We start from the raw sequence: 18,186 nt of genomic DNA, 5'->3' as shown, positions 1-18,186 counted from the left end.
CAATCCATCTACATATTTATCGGAAAATTCTAATTGTGAGATAATATTACTCTTTTCCTTCAGATACGTACTTAATCCTCTGTCCTTTGATGATGCATTACTTGATTTTATACTTAAAGGTTTCTGTTTATAATGGAGAATAGATTTTATTTCTGTGTAACTCACCGTACTATCAAATGGAGTATCTTTGGATATCTGTAGCCGTTTACCACAAACTCCAGGTAATTTCATTAGCATATCAGATAAAAAGTGTGTAATTGTAGATTCTTTTTCTCTATTTGGAATAATTTCTAATGGACTACTTGCTAGACACATTTGAGGATATGTAAAAGCTTTAGATTTGGAAATTGAAAATTTAATTTCATAAAATAAAATTCCATCTTTATTCTTTGGTAAATAATATCCATACTAAAACGTTATACATATTTATATACAAAAATTATATTTGAAGGGAAATTGCAAGACGAATAAACATAGATATTGTCGTTTATACCATATTTTTCCAGTGTCTACGTAATTGGTCATAATCTTTGAAAGCACATTTTGCTGGAAGTTCTTTAGATACAGATAATACTTTGCCTTTTTTTGTACTACAAAAATTAGAAAATTTTATTTTAAACCAAATATACATATATATTCCATATATATTCCACTAAATGAAATAAATTAGTTACCTTGGTAACACATGTACAAATGGAAGATTATAACGAGATAAATCAACGTATCCTTTAGGGTCTGCTAAAAAATGTGATAATATAGATGGTGAAAGATAGTCTTCAAGTTTTATATATGGAATTTTAAGTATTTCTGCATGAAGTTGCAAACACATTTTCCTTTCTAGAAACTTTTTAATGTTAACATATTTCATATGATTTTAATATCAGTTATACAAAGAACAAAATTAGATTTTCCATTACCCCCTATAAGTATATCTAATTTTAATGCTCTAGTTCCTTCTATAAAGTTATAAAAATGTTTTCCTTGAACAAAATAATCATCAACTTTATTCCACAAAGGAGCTATCTTAGTTTGTATCGTATACCTAAGACAACTTTTATAAACTTCTGTAGTAACTGATCTTAATCCTCGATACTGACAGAAATAAAAACCAGTTTATCATTGAAATAATATATTTAGAGTCAATAAAGATTTGTATCGTGAATATACCACTAGTTTAAAATTTCTCAAAATTTTGTCCAATCTACCAGTTTCAGAAAATTGTTTATGCGTTATAACAAATATATATCTTTCTGTACCCATTACTGGCGAAGCAATAACGTCAGATATTAAATGAATAAGTAATCTAAAATTTTATTGTTAGTAAAATATAAAGATCATTAAGATCATTATGATAGTATTATGGAATAGAAAGTTTTTGAAAGGGCAGAATTTGCCCTTGACTTACCGGCATTTCATTGTTTGCCAATAAAAATGTGATTTTGCCGATGGATCATGAACTTCAAGAAAATCAGTTTCGCAAATTGCACAACATAGGTTACTCATTTCCGGAAATAAAGCGTACAGAACCGACTGTTCTTTTTTTTTATTCATAAGATTACAAGCATCCATTATATATAATTGCTTGCTATTCTTAATTATTTTATGTTCTTGTAGATCCAATTTATACTAACAATTTTTCAAAAACGTATTTTCGAATGAATAGCCAACATTTAAAATTCTAAAAGTTGTAGTAATATTTTAAATATGATTTTTATGAAGAAGCTTTATTCTCAATTATGTTAAAATTAAACTTGTATGTGAGACATCTAAACTTTTCATATTTAAAAGAAATTTAAAATCTTGTTAAGTAAAAAGACGACTCTTTTTCTATTACCAACATATTATCTTATTTAGCGGTTACTGAGGAGTTTATATTATATATATTGGTACGGATCACTGAACCGCTTTGTTCAATAAAGTGCGCGAAAAATTCAAGATAACTACATATTAAGATGTAAGCATAGCTTTTTTAATAGAGACTTGCTTGAAATTCTCCCTTAGAAAACAAAATATTTTTTAATAACCTTGCATGACTGAATGAAAACCTTTTAATTTATTGTGACTTTTAACGACGAAACTTAAAGTTTTCCAATAGCGTATTTCCTGTACTTTGAATTCTTATTCACTCCTTGCTATAGTACTGGCATCGAATTTTTGACCAATATATAGATGTATTTGGCATTTCAGATATGTGAACGTGATTTCAAATTTCGATTTTAAATTACTTTATTTTGAATTATATTGATATCGCTAAATATAAGGCCAGATTCATATGTAACACAACGGTTCAGTAATGTTCAATTATGTTGTATGTTCGTAACTTCAAGCCATTTGAAGTAAACGCCGCGTAATTCAAATTTCAACACTATGCATAGCGTATTCTATAACGAATAAATTAATTACTATGTACTTACATAAATAGTTTTAAGGCGGGGAATCTACTGGTTTAAAAGTTATGACTATGTAAAACTGAGCATACTTTGGCTAATTTACGACCATTTTTACACATTACTTTGACGTCATATTGCTTCTATCCATCATTCAGTTGGTCCGTACAGATGACCAATGTACTGAAATTTGTGGGAAATTACATAGTTTATACAAGTTCGCAAGTATTTACTAACATAACAGCCGGTCTCATGATACTGCTCTCATCTACTGAACTATAAACTATTTACTGAATTATAAATAGAAATCGATATAGCGAACAAATAAGTTGTAAAACACCTTGAAAATGCTCAGTTTTACAATCATAAACTTCTAACTAACAAGTTCCTTGCATTAAAACTTCGAAGTTTTATTAATATAAAAATTAGAATTGTCTTTTAATTGGCATTATTTAACGAATAGAAAACAGGATAACTAAGTATAATAAAAGAAAATGTAAGCTATGATTTTTATGGTTTGAAATTTATATATATAATACAGTTTCATTTTACTAACAATGAGGGGAATAAAATAAAGAACAATTAGTTAGATGCGAAAAAAGTTAACTTTATTCAGATAAGATAAGATACATAATTCAAATTAATGTTTAATTAAGTAACACTTAAAATACGAAAGAAAGTAAAAAATATACAGAAAAAATGTATTTGATTAGTTTAATATTATGTTTCTATTTACTAATTACTGTAGAAATAGTACTAAAAGTAAAATATTTTATCATTTCCTGATATATACATTTAATTTGACGGTACATACTAGCACACATTTTAATGTGTGTACGTCATTTTTAAAAAATTATAAAGCATATACATATAAGAGATAGGAATCAACTAATTTATATATGTACATAATTATATATATATATATATGTGTGTGTGTGTGTGTGTGTGTTCATGTATTAAGCAAAAGTTACACGAACTACAGCTTTAATTTCTTTCCGACAAATTATACATTGATCGAAATTTGGTGAACAGTAATGGCAAGTTGCCAGATGTCCACAAGGTAGAAATGTAATAGTCGCTTCTCGTTCCGTGCAAACTTTACACAACCGAGTATCCTTCAACTTTTGATTTTTTCGCTCCAGAGCAGCTAAAATAATAAACAGTATACTGTTTAAATATAATATATAATAAAATTTATTATACGTATACGAATTTCATACAAATTAAAGAATGTATGATCTATCTGTGTTTTTATTTTTATTACTTACCAATTTCCTCAACGAGAGTCATCTCGTTTGTTTCTATTTTCTTATCGGATCCCTCATGATCCTCAACGGTACTTTCTATTGGTTTCTTAACTCCTTTTAGTCTCAAACGGCTACGTTCATATGCCGTCGGGTTTCGTACAGATATTGAAAATCGATGGTCATTAAAATCAAATGACTCTTGATGTTGTTGCTCTTGATAAGGCCAAGATCTATTTCTATTATTTCGTTTTGTCCGTAGAAATTTATCAGGATCTACTCCGATTGGTACATTATTACAATGTTCATTGCGAACAAATTTGCACTCTGGAGAATACATCTGATGAATTTGCATGGGAGTATGACCCTCTGACCAGTGACTTATCACCAATTGACATTCAAAACAACGGACTATATCCGTTTCTCCCGTATAGTACAGTCCTGCAGCTGCAAGACTGACAGGGTCAATGAAAGATACAGGCCAGTTTAGAAAACTCGCACGTCTTGCTGCTTCAAAACGAAAATCATCATAATTTTCTTGAATGCCACGCGACGTGGATGGAACCGGCGGAATTGGATGATCCGGCGGCATTTGTATTGGGAATGTTGGTGGCATTGACGACGTCGACGGCATCGGTGATGTTAAATCATCCACCCTGGCTGAAGATGCAGAGGATGTTAAATCAACCACAATTACTTGACATTCGGCTAAATCATCCGCCGAATTTGAATCAACCGACGAAGTTGAACCAACCGACGAAGTTGGATCAACCGATGGGTTGGAATCATCTGACAATGTCGAAGGAGTAGGCAGTGATTCTTCATGTTCCGAAGATTCTGAATTTTGTTCCCTCAAATATCGCGATTTCATTATAGGAATCATTTTATCCAAATAGTTACTCGAAGAGTATTGAAACCTAAAAAAAAAGAAAAAGAAAAAAAAGAAATTAAAATATCTAGTAATTGTAACAAGCCGATATTATCGAAGTAATCTCAGTTCCGTGTGTTTTAGCGCAAAAGTTAAACATTGTCTTTGAAGAATTACAGCGATTTTATTTGATATTTGAAGCGTTTAAAGGATTTTTTTCTATACAATCTACATAAATTCTTTCGCTACGATATTTTGACTTACAAATGGTAAAACGTTTTTAGTTAACTTATTTTCGAGAAATATTATACGTGTACAGTTGATCAAACAAAAATATATTACAGACAAAACTTACGAATATGAGATGTTCACGTACCGCTACAACAGCTCACCAACTCTTCAAATGGAATCTTGACAAAGATGTAATATCCTGTTCTTGTATATTTTCAGTTCAACAATATCGTATTTTTAAATTTACTAATACTGCACTATCGTACGAACGAACCATACAAACTCATCCGCTATTAGACTAATACTGAACCTTGCTGCTATTTCCTACAAATCTTATCCCTACCATCCCACTATAAGGTACTGTGCAGAGTGCGTAAGTTGTCGACCAATCAAACGTCATTGATGCTCCGCCCCTTACGTATCGTACTGTACTGTACTGTATTATCATTGGTTGAATAAGCCAGGGCCGCTAGATACAGCGAGAGAATGTATCTCTTACTTACTTTCGGAAACGATGCCGCTTTTCAATGAATTCTTATTTGCTCCGTTTTTACTTGGCAATATTAATACGTTGTTTAAAAGTAGTTAAAAAGTAAAAACTGCTATGGAATTTCCATATCGTTATGTTTCAGATTTCTCATTTTCGTCAACATTTAATCGATACATTGCTTCATCGTTCTGGTGTCCACGGTCCTATTTCAAGGATCGAAAACAACACTTTAACTAATTGTATACCTGGGTATACGTGACTACAAAGTTTAGTGGAAGGATAATTACCGTCGTAAACAGTATTGTCTAAAATCTCAAGTAATTATTCCGTGTTTAATTTTAATAAATAACACTAGAGTATACACGGCCTCGGTATTAATCACCGCGGATTATAATAAAATTATTTTTACAAATAAGTACGCAATTTGTTTAATATGTGAAACATCTCACACAGGATTTCTGCAGGAAAATTCAACCGTTTGTAACAATTTATAAATTTATTTTGAGATAAAGTTCTCTCGCCATGCGAATAATAAGACGCTGTAGCATTATGTTGTATTATATTTTATCTATCATATCATATTATATATATATATCGCAATCATATATCGTCTTTGTCACTTTTCGCAAATATCCCTTACGTTTGGCAACAATATACAATATCGACGAAGTAAAACCATTAAAATCGACGATGCCTATGTTTTGTTACACGCAATCCTGAAATTCCTAAAATGACTGATCATTCTCATTATTGAATGTCTCTAGCAGGTGTTTATATTCGTGTTCAATGTAGCGGCGTATCTACAGTATCCGTTTGCTCTCTTTTCGCTTGTTTCTTCTTCAATTTTCTTTATTTTTCTCTAGCATTTTGCATTTTGTGCGTGTTAGGCACCAAAGTGCCTTAGTTTCTTAGGGCCACAAGTGAACGTTCTAAATTTTCCATTTCTGTTCTATCTTGCTGTACGTTTCTATTTACTAAGAAAACAGCAAGTAGAATTTCAAAAGGAAAATCTTTCTATTTATAACGGTATTATAATAACGGGTGCGTTTCTTATTGCCTTTATCTCTCTTGAGAAAATTCACCTATTATTCTAAACATTCTATGTTTGTATGGAACCTTCAATAGACTAAATGACTTTTTCTTCAATACAATCGAGTGAAAAAATATGTTTTCTAAAGGCGACGAATGAGCTGGTAATTTTATTTTCCTGCCTGTTCTGTCCGTATGTCTTGATGGAAACCTCTTTATGACTAACATGCGGCGAGCCTCTATTGTCTACTACATAGAGAAATTTCAAGACCTCTAACAAAATATTTTCATCAATTTCGAAGCGATACGAAACTTTTATACTTTTGTACTTTGAAAAAATATATATTATTATTATACTTTGAAAAGTAAAATATTCCCTATAACTCCTATTACTATTTATTAAAATTGGTTTCCTTCACAGGACTTTTCAGATCTGTGTATAGAACTATGACTACGATTACGAAACAAGTTCTTCTGCTCTTTTCTTCTCCTATCAAAATGTAACTTCCCTAATCAGAATAATAAATATATATCCATTAGAAATAGATAAGGATACATCGAATATCGTTCTCTCTCTCTCTTTTATTTTCACTGTCTCTTATTAGAATTCTGTAATCCATACCAGGGTCGGTGTGACCGTATGTCATAAATTATCCACGAAAATCCTCACGTTTTTGTTCCTTCAGATACAACAAATATTACAACATAATTGTAAAAGAAGTCGTTGCAATGAAAATACAATTGTTGAAAAATTGTAGTCTACTAGAATCAAAGCGTTTTGTCAAAAGAGCTCTTGACACTGGATACAAAAAACTTCGCTTAAAGGGAGAAAACGCAATCAGCTTTATTAATAATTAATGAGCTCCTCTAACCCGTATGTTATTGCTTTTTGGATTCCTCTAATATTTTGCTCTAATAATTAGTTTTTGGCTACTTTTGCTTGTCCTTGCTGTCAAATACTCTAGTAACCTATAATATAGTATATAGTAATTATATATCTTCATACCTACTATTATACCTTGAGCCTTATATTTTATTAAATTGCCTTTATCTTTGATTACCATAATGTTCTGTTTTCAATATGATACTGACCTGCACCTTTTTGTTGCATATATTTTCCATCATTGTTTTACTATGCTACTCTTTGTATATACTCTAATCTTTCTTTACCGAAACTCTATTCTTCCTCTTATAAATCCTTTTCTCTCGGATATTTTTTTATTAATCTCACCTCGTTGCATTTTCCTGATTTTCTCCTCGTATTTCTCTGTCCTTTGCCCCGCATTTACTCTTATCTTTTCTCTCCTTAGCTCCTCGAATACAATGTAACGCAACGTCGATTTACATATTTAGACGCAAACATTAGTTAAGATGCGATGCATCTGTTTATCTACGATCTCGAACCGTCGGCTGCACATCGGTCAACTTCGGCAAATTTCGCCGCTTCGCGAGATAATCGATTATCTCGATAGTTTAGACCACTACGTGTTCAAAAATCTAAAATTCAGCAATGGAATAGGAAGCACGCAATGGTACACGACCCGTTGACGGTCGATCCGTTTTGTTTTTAATCACGTTGACCAGTCAAATCTTTCTATTGAAACGAATTCTTCGTTTCATTTCGTTTTCAATCACGCAAACTAGTCAAATCGTTCCTTTCAAACCAATCCTTTTCTCCAATGCTCCGCATATTTATCATTGTCATACCTGTCTTTTTCGTTGTATTTAATCGTTTCTCCACAAACTAATCGATGGAACCGATGAAAATGGGCAGCCTTTTTACGAAATTGTTTCTGGAAGTTGTTTCTTTGCATATTGTTCATAAGAAATGGACCTCAGCTGTTAACGGTCATTAATATATTTCGGCACCGCAGCCGTTGATGTTAGGAGCCGGAGAGTCAAAAGTCAAGAGTCCTTAATAGAGAGTTGTAGTACACACTATTGCGTTAAGTTCACGTTGAATAATCATCGTTTTTTGTTTAATCCATTGTAATAAATCCATCCATCAATACATTATCATACAGGATAGAAATCATTGGAAGTTCTGATTTCTAATATTTTTGAATAAAGAAATTTCTTCCGCATGGTCACAGTGCTCTACAGTTTCGTTTTTCAATACAGAGCTTCAATTCGTGTTTCCGCCGCAGGAAACATTCTTCTCCGAATTCGTTTGCGGTCATAAGTCTATTTTCATTGCAAAATGAAAACTTGTGAAATTATAAAAATGTCTTCTTCCAGAGATGCGTATCCGTTTGTTGTGTATCACCGCGTATCATCGTCGTGCATCATTGTTGCGAATCACCGCTGCATACATGCGCATCATTACTTTGATGTGACGACGAAAAAAAAAAAAAAAAAAAAAAATCTGCAAATGGAGCGTTCGGATCCGTTGCGTGTCTGTGTATCGTGTCGGAATTGCACATCAACTTGGATGGGCAAAAGCATCGTTGCGTACATATCAAAATGTGGTCCAAAGATACAGAACGAACTGGTCGGTCATGTGTTTATTTTATGTTGTCACAAAAGCTCGTGAAGATATAGAAGGGCGATGTAACAATGTGGTAGAGAAACAAAACAAGTTTGTTACGACAGTTCGCGGAGAGACGCGGTCGGGAGGAAAACGGGTCAGCGAGAAGCGTAAATTCCCGCTACGATTCGTATAATCGACGCCGCGAAATAATCCGTCCACTTGTTTCGATTAAGATAATAGGGGTGGTTCAATGAATTTAACACTGTGTTAACAGTGTGTTAACTGTGTTAACAGTTATTTTTAACAATAAATTAAATAATAATAGAAGCGTCACAAATTGTTTCGTGATAGATATAGTTAATGATTTACAGAAATTCGACTCGACTTTTGATATTTTTCCATATTCGTTAGACTAGCGATTTTATTCGTCAGGGCTCGCGATGTATGCAGTATGAATTTTCAAATGAGACTAACTGCCCTTGGATAAATTCCTTGTCCTCTCGGGGAGACGACCACCACCGCGCTCGGATCACACCACTGCTATATATATATATGTCGGAGATGAAAGGACAACGGGGCCACCCGTTGGAATTACTTGGAAAAACCTCAATAGCATTCACGAAATAACCCAAACACAGCCATTCGAAACTTGAGACAATGAGCTTGGACTCGAGGCGACGACCGGTCGCCGAATGTAGCCACGGCCACGGGATGAACGTTCCACCTAACAGAGATACGAAGTTACATAGCTTTCCTTTAAAGAATTGGCTGTACCGGCACTTGACAATAAAACATTCCAGCGGCCACACACAGACCCCATTCTTTGGGTAAGATGGTCGCCAGATGCCGACGCATCATTCGCAGTTTATGTTCAGATAGCCTGAGGAACCGTTACAAATCTTAGGATCTGGTTAACTAAAGTCCTTTAGATTGGCAAACAGTCTTTATTATATCAGCCCGTATATCTGTCACCTATTGCGGCAAGATACGGAAGATCTGCTTTCCTCACGTACGACGTTTCCCGCTAGGAACCCTCTCTCGAGAGCGGCTAGCATCCTTTTCTAACCGCCAACATGGAGATTAACCAATTAACAGCAACGTCTATTTCCCTCACCCTCCGAGCGGAGGCTTTCTTTGACGAATCCGATGACCTCGTGCCCTTAGGCACATCCCACCATAGTTTTCCTCTGCAGCGTCGTTGCGACGGAAAGTCATTCTTTTTCTTACAGTCGCATTAGTTAGATACCTAGTATGTTTGTACGATCAGTGAATAATCTACGTCTTAGTAGAGAGTTAATCAAGCGATCCTTGTATCACGAGGAGTAAGTCGAGTTCGACTTGGACTTTGAAGTAAAGTAGATCAGTTATCCCGTGGGCCGTGGATTCGCTATATCGACCCCACGATCGTTGTCATTATCGTTCGAGTATCGAGACCGGTAGTTTATCTTGCATTTGTGACAATAAAAGATATCATCGATTGTACACCGACGATGAGCGACCCTGGCGCAGATTCTTTACACGCCCCAAACCCAAGTGTTAACCCTAACCCGACATATATATATAGCGCAATCATATATTGTCTTTGGAACTTATATATATACATATGTCGGAGATGAGAGGACAACGGGACCCCCTGTTGGAATCACTCGGAAAAACACGAATGTTTTAGCAATTACGAAACAACCTAAACACAGTTATTCGAAATTTGAGACAAAGAGCTTGGGCTAGAGGAGACGGCCGGTCGCCGATCGTAGCCACGGACATGGGATGAACGTTCCACCTAGCAGAGACGAGGAATTGCATAGCTCGCCTTTAATGAATCGGCCGTACCGATACTTGACAATAAACACCCTAACGGCCCCGTAGTTAGCCACATAAGGGTGGTCGCCAGAGGTTGATGCATTATAAACAGTATGTTCAGGTAGTCTGAGGAGCCGCTGTAAATCTTAGGATTAAGTTAACTAATATCCCTCAGATTAGCAGGCGGCCTTTGTTCTATCAGCCCGTATACCTGTCGCCCCTTATACTCGATTGTATTGAAGAAAAAGTCATTTAGGCTATTGAAGGTTCCATACAAACATAGAATGTTTAGAATAATAGGTGAATTTTCTCAGGAGAGATAAAGCCAATAAGAAACGCACCCGTTATTATAATACCGTTATAAATAGAAAGATTTTTCTTTTGAAATTCTACTTGCTGTTTTCTTAGTAAATAGAAACGTACAGCAAGATAGAACAAAAATGGAAAATTTAGAACGTTCACTTGTGGCCCTAAGAAACTTTGGTGCCTAACACGCACAAAATGCAAAATGCTAGAGAAAAATAAAGAAAATTAAAGAAGAAACAAGCGAAAAGAGAGCAAAGGGATACCGTAGATACGCCGCTACATTGAACACGAATATAAACACCTGCTAGAGACATTCAATAATGAGAATGATCAGTCATTTTAGGAATTTCAGGATTGCGTGTAACAAAACATAGGCATCGTCGATTTTAATGGTTTTACTTCGTCGATATTGTATATTGTTGCCAAACGTAAGGGATATTTGCGAAAAGTGACAAAGACGATATATGATTGCGATATATATATATAATATGATATGATAGATAAAATATAATACAACATAATGCTACAGCGTCTTATTATTCGCATGGCGAGAGAACTTTATCTCAAAATAAATTTATAAATTGTTACAAACGGTTGAATTTTCCTGCAGAAATCCTGTGTGAGATGTTTCACATATTAAACAAATTGCGTACTTATTTGTAAAAATAATTTTATTATAATCCGCGGTGATTAATACCGAGGCCGTGTATACTCTAGTGTTATTTATTAAAATTAAACACGGAATAATTACTTGAGATTTTAGACAATACTGTTTACGACGGTAATTATCCTTCCACTAAACTTTGTAGTCACGTATACCCAGGTATACAATTAGTTAAAGTGTTGTTTTCGATCCTTGAAATAGGACCGTGGACACCAGAACGATGAAGCAATGTATCGATTAAATGTTGACGAAAATGAGAAATCTGAAACATAACGATATGGAAATTCCATAGCAGTTTTTACTTTTTAACTACTTTTAAACAACGTATTAATATTGCCAAGTAAAAACGGAGCAAATAAGAATTCATTGAAAAGCGGCATCGTTTCCGAAAGTAAGTAAGAGATACATTCTCTCGCTGTATCTAGCGGCCCTGGCTTATTCAACCAATGATAATACAGTACAGTACAGTACGATACGTAAGGGGCGGAGCATCAATGACGTTTGATTGGTCGACAACTTACGCACTCTGCACAGTACCTTATAGTGGGATGGTAGGGATAAGATTTGTAGGAAATAGCAGCAAGGTTCAGTATTAGTCTAATAGCGGATGAGTTTGTATGGTTCGTTCGTACGATAGTGCAGTATTAGTAAATTTAAAAATACGATATTGTTGAACTGAAAATATACAAGAACAGGATATTACATCTTTGTCAAGATTCCATTTGAAGAGTTGGTGAGCTGTTGTAGCGGTACGTGAACATCTCATATTCGTAAGTTTTGTCTGTAATATATTTTTGTTTGATCAACTGTACACGTATAATATTTCTCGAAAATAAGTTAACTAAAAACGTTTTACCATTTGTAAGTCAAAATATCGTAGCGAAAGAATTTATGTAGATTGTATAGAAAAAAATCCTTTAAACGCTTCAAATATCAAATAAAATCGCTGTAATTCTTCAAAGACAATGTTTAACTTTTGCGCTAAAACACACGGAACTGAGATTACTTCGATAATATCGGCTTGTTACAATTACTAGATATTTTAATTTCTTTTTTTTCTTTTTCTTCTTTTTTAGGTTTCAATACTCTTCGAGTAACTATTTGGATAAAATGATTCCTATAATGAAATCGCGATATTTGAGGGAACAAAATTCAGAATCTTCGGAACATGAAGAATCACTGCCTACTCCTTCGACATTGTCAGATGATTCCAACCCATCGGTTGATCCAACTTCGTCGGTTGGTTCAACTTCGTCGGTTGATTCAAATTCGGCGGATGATTTAGCCGAATGTCAAGTAATTGTGGTTGATTTAACATCCTCTGCATCTTCAGCCAGGGTGGATGATTTAACATCACCGATGCCGTCGACGTCGTCAATGCCACCAACATTCCCAATACAAATGCCGCCGGATCATCCAATTCCGCCGGTTCCATCCACGTCGCGTGGCATTCAAGAAAATTATGATGATTTTCGTTTTGAAGCAGCAAGACGTGCGAGTTTTCTAAACTGGCCTGTATCTTTCATTGACCCTGTCAGTCTTGCAGCTGCAGGACTGTACTATACGGGAGAAACGGATATAGTCCGTTGTTTTGAATGTCAATTGGTGATAAGTCACTGGTCAGAGGGTCATACTCCCATGCAAATTCATCAGATGTATTCTCCAGAGTGCAAATTTGTTCGCAATGAACATTGTAATAATGTACCAATCGGAGTAGATCCTGATAAATTTCTACGGACAAAACGAAATAATAGAAATAGATCTTGGCCTTATCAAGAGCAACAACATCAAGAGTCATTTGATTTTAATGACCATCGATTTTCAATATCTGTACGAAACCCGACGGCATATGAACGTAGCCGTTTGAGACTAAAAGGAGTTAAGAAACCAATAGAAAGTACCGTTGAGGATCATGAGGGATCCGATAAGAAAATAGAAACAAACGAGATGACTCTCGTTGAGGAAATTGGTAAGTAATAAAAATAAAAACACAGATAGATCATACATTCTTTAATTTGTATGAAATTCGTATACGTATAATAAATTGTATTATATATTATATTTAAACAGTATACTGTTTATTATTTTAGCTGCTCTGGAGCGAAAAAATCAAAAGTTGAAGGATACTCGGTTGTGTAAAGTTTGCACGGAACGAGAAGCGACTATTACATTTCTACCTTGTGGACATCTGGCAACTTGCCATTACTGTTCACCAAATTTCGATCAATGTATAATTTGTCGGAAAGAAATTAAAGCTGTAGTTCGTGTAACTTTTGCTTAATACATGAACACACACACACACACACATATATATATATATAATTATGTACATATATAAATTAGTTGATTCCTATCTCTTATATGTATATGCTTTATAATTTTTTAAAAATGACGTACACACATTAAAATGTGTGCTAGTATGTACCGTCAAATTAAATGTATATATCAGGAAATGATAAAATATTTTACTTTTAGTACTATTTCTACAGTAATTAGTAAATAGAAACATAATATTAAACTAATCAAATACATTTTTTCTGTATATTTTTTACTTTCTTTCGTATTTTAAGTGTTACTTAATTAAACATTAATTTGAATTATGTATCTTATCTTATCTGAATAAAGTTAACTTTTTTCGCATCTAACTAATTGTTCTTTATTTTATTCCCCTCATTGTTAGTAAAATGAAACTGTATTATATATATAAATTTCAAACCATAAAAATCATAGCTTACATTTTCTTTTATTATACTTAGTTATCCTGTTTTCTATTCGTTAAATAATGCCAATTAAAAGACAATTCTAATTTTTATATTAATAAAACTTCGAAGTTTTAATGCAAGGAACTTGTTAGTTAGAAGTTTATGATTGTAAAACTGAGCATTTTCAAGGTGTTTTACAACTTATTTGTTCGCTATATCGATTTCTATTTATAATTCAGTAAATAGTTTATAGTTCAGTAGATGAGGGCAGTATCATGAGACCGGCTGTTATGTTAGTAAATACTTGCGAACTTGTATAAACTATGTAATTTCCCACAAATTTCAGTACATTGGTCATCTGTACGGACCAACTGAATGATGGATAGAAGCAATATGACGTCAAAGTAATGTGTAAAAATGGTCGTAAATTAGCCAAAGTATGCTCAGTTTTACATAGTCATAACTTTTAAACCAGTAGATTCCCCGCCTTAAAACTATTTATGTAAGTACATAGTAATTAATTTATTCGTTATAGAATACGCTATGCATAGTGTTGAAATTTGAATTACGCGGCGTTTACTTCAAATGGCTTGAAGTTACGAACATACAACATAATTGAACATTACTGAACCGTTGTGTTACATATGAATCTGGCCTTATATTTAGCGATATCAATATAATTCAAAATAAAGTAATTTAAAATCGAAATTTGAAATCACGTTCACATATCTGAAATGCCAAATACATCTATATATTGGTCAAAAATTCGATGCCTGTACTATAGCAAGGAGTGAATAAGAATTCAAAGTACAGGAAATACGCTATTGGAAAACTTTAAGTTTCGTCGTTAAAAGTCACAATAAATTAAAAGGTTTTCATTCAGTCATGCAAGGTTATTAAAAAATATTTTGTTTTCTAAGGGAGAATTTCAAGCAAGTCTCTATTAAAAAAGCTATGCTTACATCTTAATATGTAGTTATCTTGAATTTTTCGCGCACTTTATTGAATAAAGCGGTTCAGTGATCCGTACCAATATATATAATATAAACTCCTCAGTAACCGCTAAATAAGATAATATGTTGGTAATAGAAAAAGAGTCGTCTTTTTACTTAACAAGATTTTAAATTTCTTTTAAATATGAAAAGTTTAGATGTCTCACATACAAGTTTAATTTTAACATAATTGAGAATAAAGCTTCTTCATAAAAATCATATTTAAAATATTACTACAACTTTTAGAATTTTAAATGTTGGCTATTCATTCGAAAATACGTTTTTGAAAAATTGTTAGTATAAATTGGATCTACAAGAACATAAAATAATTAAGAATAGCAAGCAATTATATATAATGGATGCTTGTAATCTTATGAATAGAAAAAAAGAACAGTCGGTTCTGTACGCTTTATTTCCGGAAATGAGTAACCTATGTTGTGCAATTTGCGAAACTGATTTTCTTGAAGTTCATGATCCATCGGCAAAATCACATTTTTATTGGCAAACAATGAAATGCCGGTAAGTCAAGGGCAAATTCTGCCCTTTCAAAAACTTTCTATTCCATAATACTATCATAATGATCTTAATGATCTTTATATTTTACTAACAATAAAATTTTAGATTACTTATTCATTTAATATCTGACGTTATTGCTTCGCCAGTAATGGGTACAGAAAGATATATATTTGTTATAACGCATAAACAATTTTCTGAAACTGGTAGATTGGACAAAATTTTGAGAAATTTTAAACTAGTGGTATATTCACGATACAAATCTTTATTGACTCTAAATATATTATTTCAATGATAAACTGGTTTTTATTTCTGTCAGTATCGAGGATTAAGATCAGTTACTACAGAAGTTTATAAAAGTTGTCTTAGGTATACGATACAAACTAAGATAGCTCCTTTGTGGAATAAAGTTGATGATTATTTTGTTCAAGGAAAACATTTTTATAACTTTATAGAAGGAACTAGAGCATTAAAATTAGATATACTTATAGGGGGTAATGGAAAATCTAATTTTGTTCTTTGTATAACTGATATTAAAATCATATGAAATATGTTAACATTAAAAAGTTTCTAGAAAGGAAAATGTGTTTGCAACTTCATGCAGAAATACTTAAAATTCCATATATAAAACTTGAAGACTATCTTTCACCATCTATATTATCACATTTTTTAGCAGACCCTAAAGGATACGTTGATTTATCTCGTTATAATCTTCCATTTGTACATGTGTTACCAAGGTAACTAATTTATTTCATTTAGTGGAATATATATGGAATATATATGTATATTTGGTTTAAAATAAAATTTTCTAATTTTTGTAGTACAAAAAAAGGCAAAGTATTATCTGTATCTAAAGAACTTCCAGCAAAATGTGCTTTCAAAGATTATGACCAATTACGTAGACACTGGAAAAATATGGTATAAACGACAATATCTATGTTTATTCGTCTTGCAATTTCCCTTCAAATATAATTTTTGTATATAAATATGTATAACGTTTTAGTATGGATATTATTTACCAAAGAATAAAGATGGAATTTTATTTTATGAAATTAAATTTTCAATTTCCAAATCTAAAGCTTTTACATATCCTCAAATGTGTCTAGCAAGTAGTCCATTAGAAATTATTCCAAATAGAGAAAAAGAATCTACAATTACACACTTTTTATCTGATATGCTAATGAAATTACCTGGAGTTTGTGGTAAACGGCTACAGATATCCAAAGATACTCCATTTGATAGTACGGTGAGTTACACAGAAATAAAATCTATTCTCCATTATAAACAGAAACCTTTAAGTATAAAATCAAGTAATGCATCATCAAAGGACAGAGGATTAAGTACGTATCTGAAGGAAAAGAGTAATATTATCTCACAATTAGAATTTTCCGATAAATATGTAGATGGATTGACAAAAGATGTGAATACTGCTACAGCATTAAGAACGCAATTAACTAAAATTCATCAAATTCGTAATGTACAATTTCATGAAAATATGAGAGCAAAATTAAACAACAAGCATGTGAAAGAAGATCAAAGTGGTACTAAGATAATAATATACCTTTACAAATATACCTAAAGATTGTAATTGCTTGAATTATAAAATAAATTTCATAGGTATTCAATGTTTAAATGCTATGCAAAATTCATTTGTACATTATGTGGAAAATAATTTTATCACAGATAATGCATCAAGATACCCAAATTTTACTGTATCAAAGGAAAGAACAATTTCTACGTACTTTAAAATTCAAAAGATGAATTCTTATGCCAAGGCAAAAGTGATATCTTCTTCTACATTTTCTTTCTAAGATATATTTTATCTTTCATTGTTTATGCTTCGCTTATAAACTTTTCTATTTAAAAATAGCTACCGGAAGAAAAAGATCAAAGACAAAAACATTTGACGCTAAAGGAGAAACTATCAAAAGCTAAATCTGATAAAGGTAGCAGCTCATATTTATCAGTATACACATATTTATGTTTCTAAATTCAGTATGATTAAGTTAAAGTTGCATATAATTATTCTCTAATTTATTAAATAGGATCAAAACAATATCGCGGAGACAATGGCAAAAATAAATCAGTTGGATCAAATGAAGGATAGTGAATTGAACGATTGTCTAAATGTGCGTTCAATTCCGCATGATCCTAAAGCAAACAAAATGTGTACTTATTAATAAAGTATTATCACACATTGAGAATACAACAATTTTACAGCCATTTCGTATGTAAATGTATGTGAATGTATCTTTGTAAGCAAAAATTGAAATGTATCATATGTGTTCTTAACTGTACTAAGTTAGTATAAGAAATAATACTTAATTAATAATTTTAAATTTATACATTAAATCAGCTTTAGCTTTTATAACAAATAAAATAATAATAAATAATTAGAATTAGACATAATTAAGAAAAGGTAATAAATTCTTTTTGTGTCGCTGATATTTTTATGATCTGTTTATCACTTTTAATATAGCTTTTCTGTCA

General features: G+C 32.5%; 2 protein-coding genes across 2 annotated transcripts; one reads left to right on the top strand and one right to left on the bottom strand.

The window, feature by feature from the left end:
* Positions 1-487: 487 nt before the first annotated feature.
* On the bottom strand, positions 488-1,656 carry LOC139996461 (uncharacterized protein C18orf63-like). The gene is made up of 5 exons (XM_072020834.2): positions 1,406-1,656; positions 1,168-1,303; positions 918-1,092; positions 675-837; positions 488-590 (listed from the first exon to the last, which is right to left on the bottom strand). The coding sequence occupies exons 1-5, from the start codon at positions 1,567-1,569 to the stop codon at positions 488-490; spliced, it is 741 nt and encodes a 246-aa protein (XP_071876935.1). The 5' UTR covers positions 1,570-1,656.
* A 13,915-nt stretch (positions 1,657-15,571) lies between these two features.
* Positions 15,572-17,329, top strand: LOC139996474 (uncharacterized protein C18orf63-like). Its single transcript, XM_072020849.1, has 5 exons — positions 15,572-15,702; positions 15,805-15,940; positions 16,016-16,190; positions 16,271-16,433; positions 16,518-17,329. Exons 1-5 carry the CDS (start codon positions 15,605-15,607, stop codon positions 16,618-16,620), a joined length of 675 nt encoding a protein of 224 aa, XP_071876950.1. The 5' UTR covers positions 15,572-15,604; the 3' UTR covers positions 16,621-17,329.
* The last annotated feature ends 857 nt before the right edge of the window (positions 17,330-18,186 follow it).

This window comes from Bombus fervidus, chromosome 18 (assembly GCF_041682495.2).
Source record: "Bombus fervidus isolate BK054 chromosome 18, iyBomFerv1, whole genome shotgun sequence".
NCBI classification, from domain to species: domain Eukaryota; kingdom Metazoa; phylum Arthropoda; class Insecta; order Hymenoptera; family Apidae; genus Bombus; species Bombus fervidus.
The sequence above is the reverse complement of the archived record's forward strand: the minus strand, read 5'-3'. Positions and strand labels throughout refer to the sequence as shown.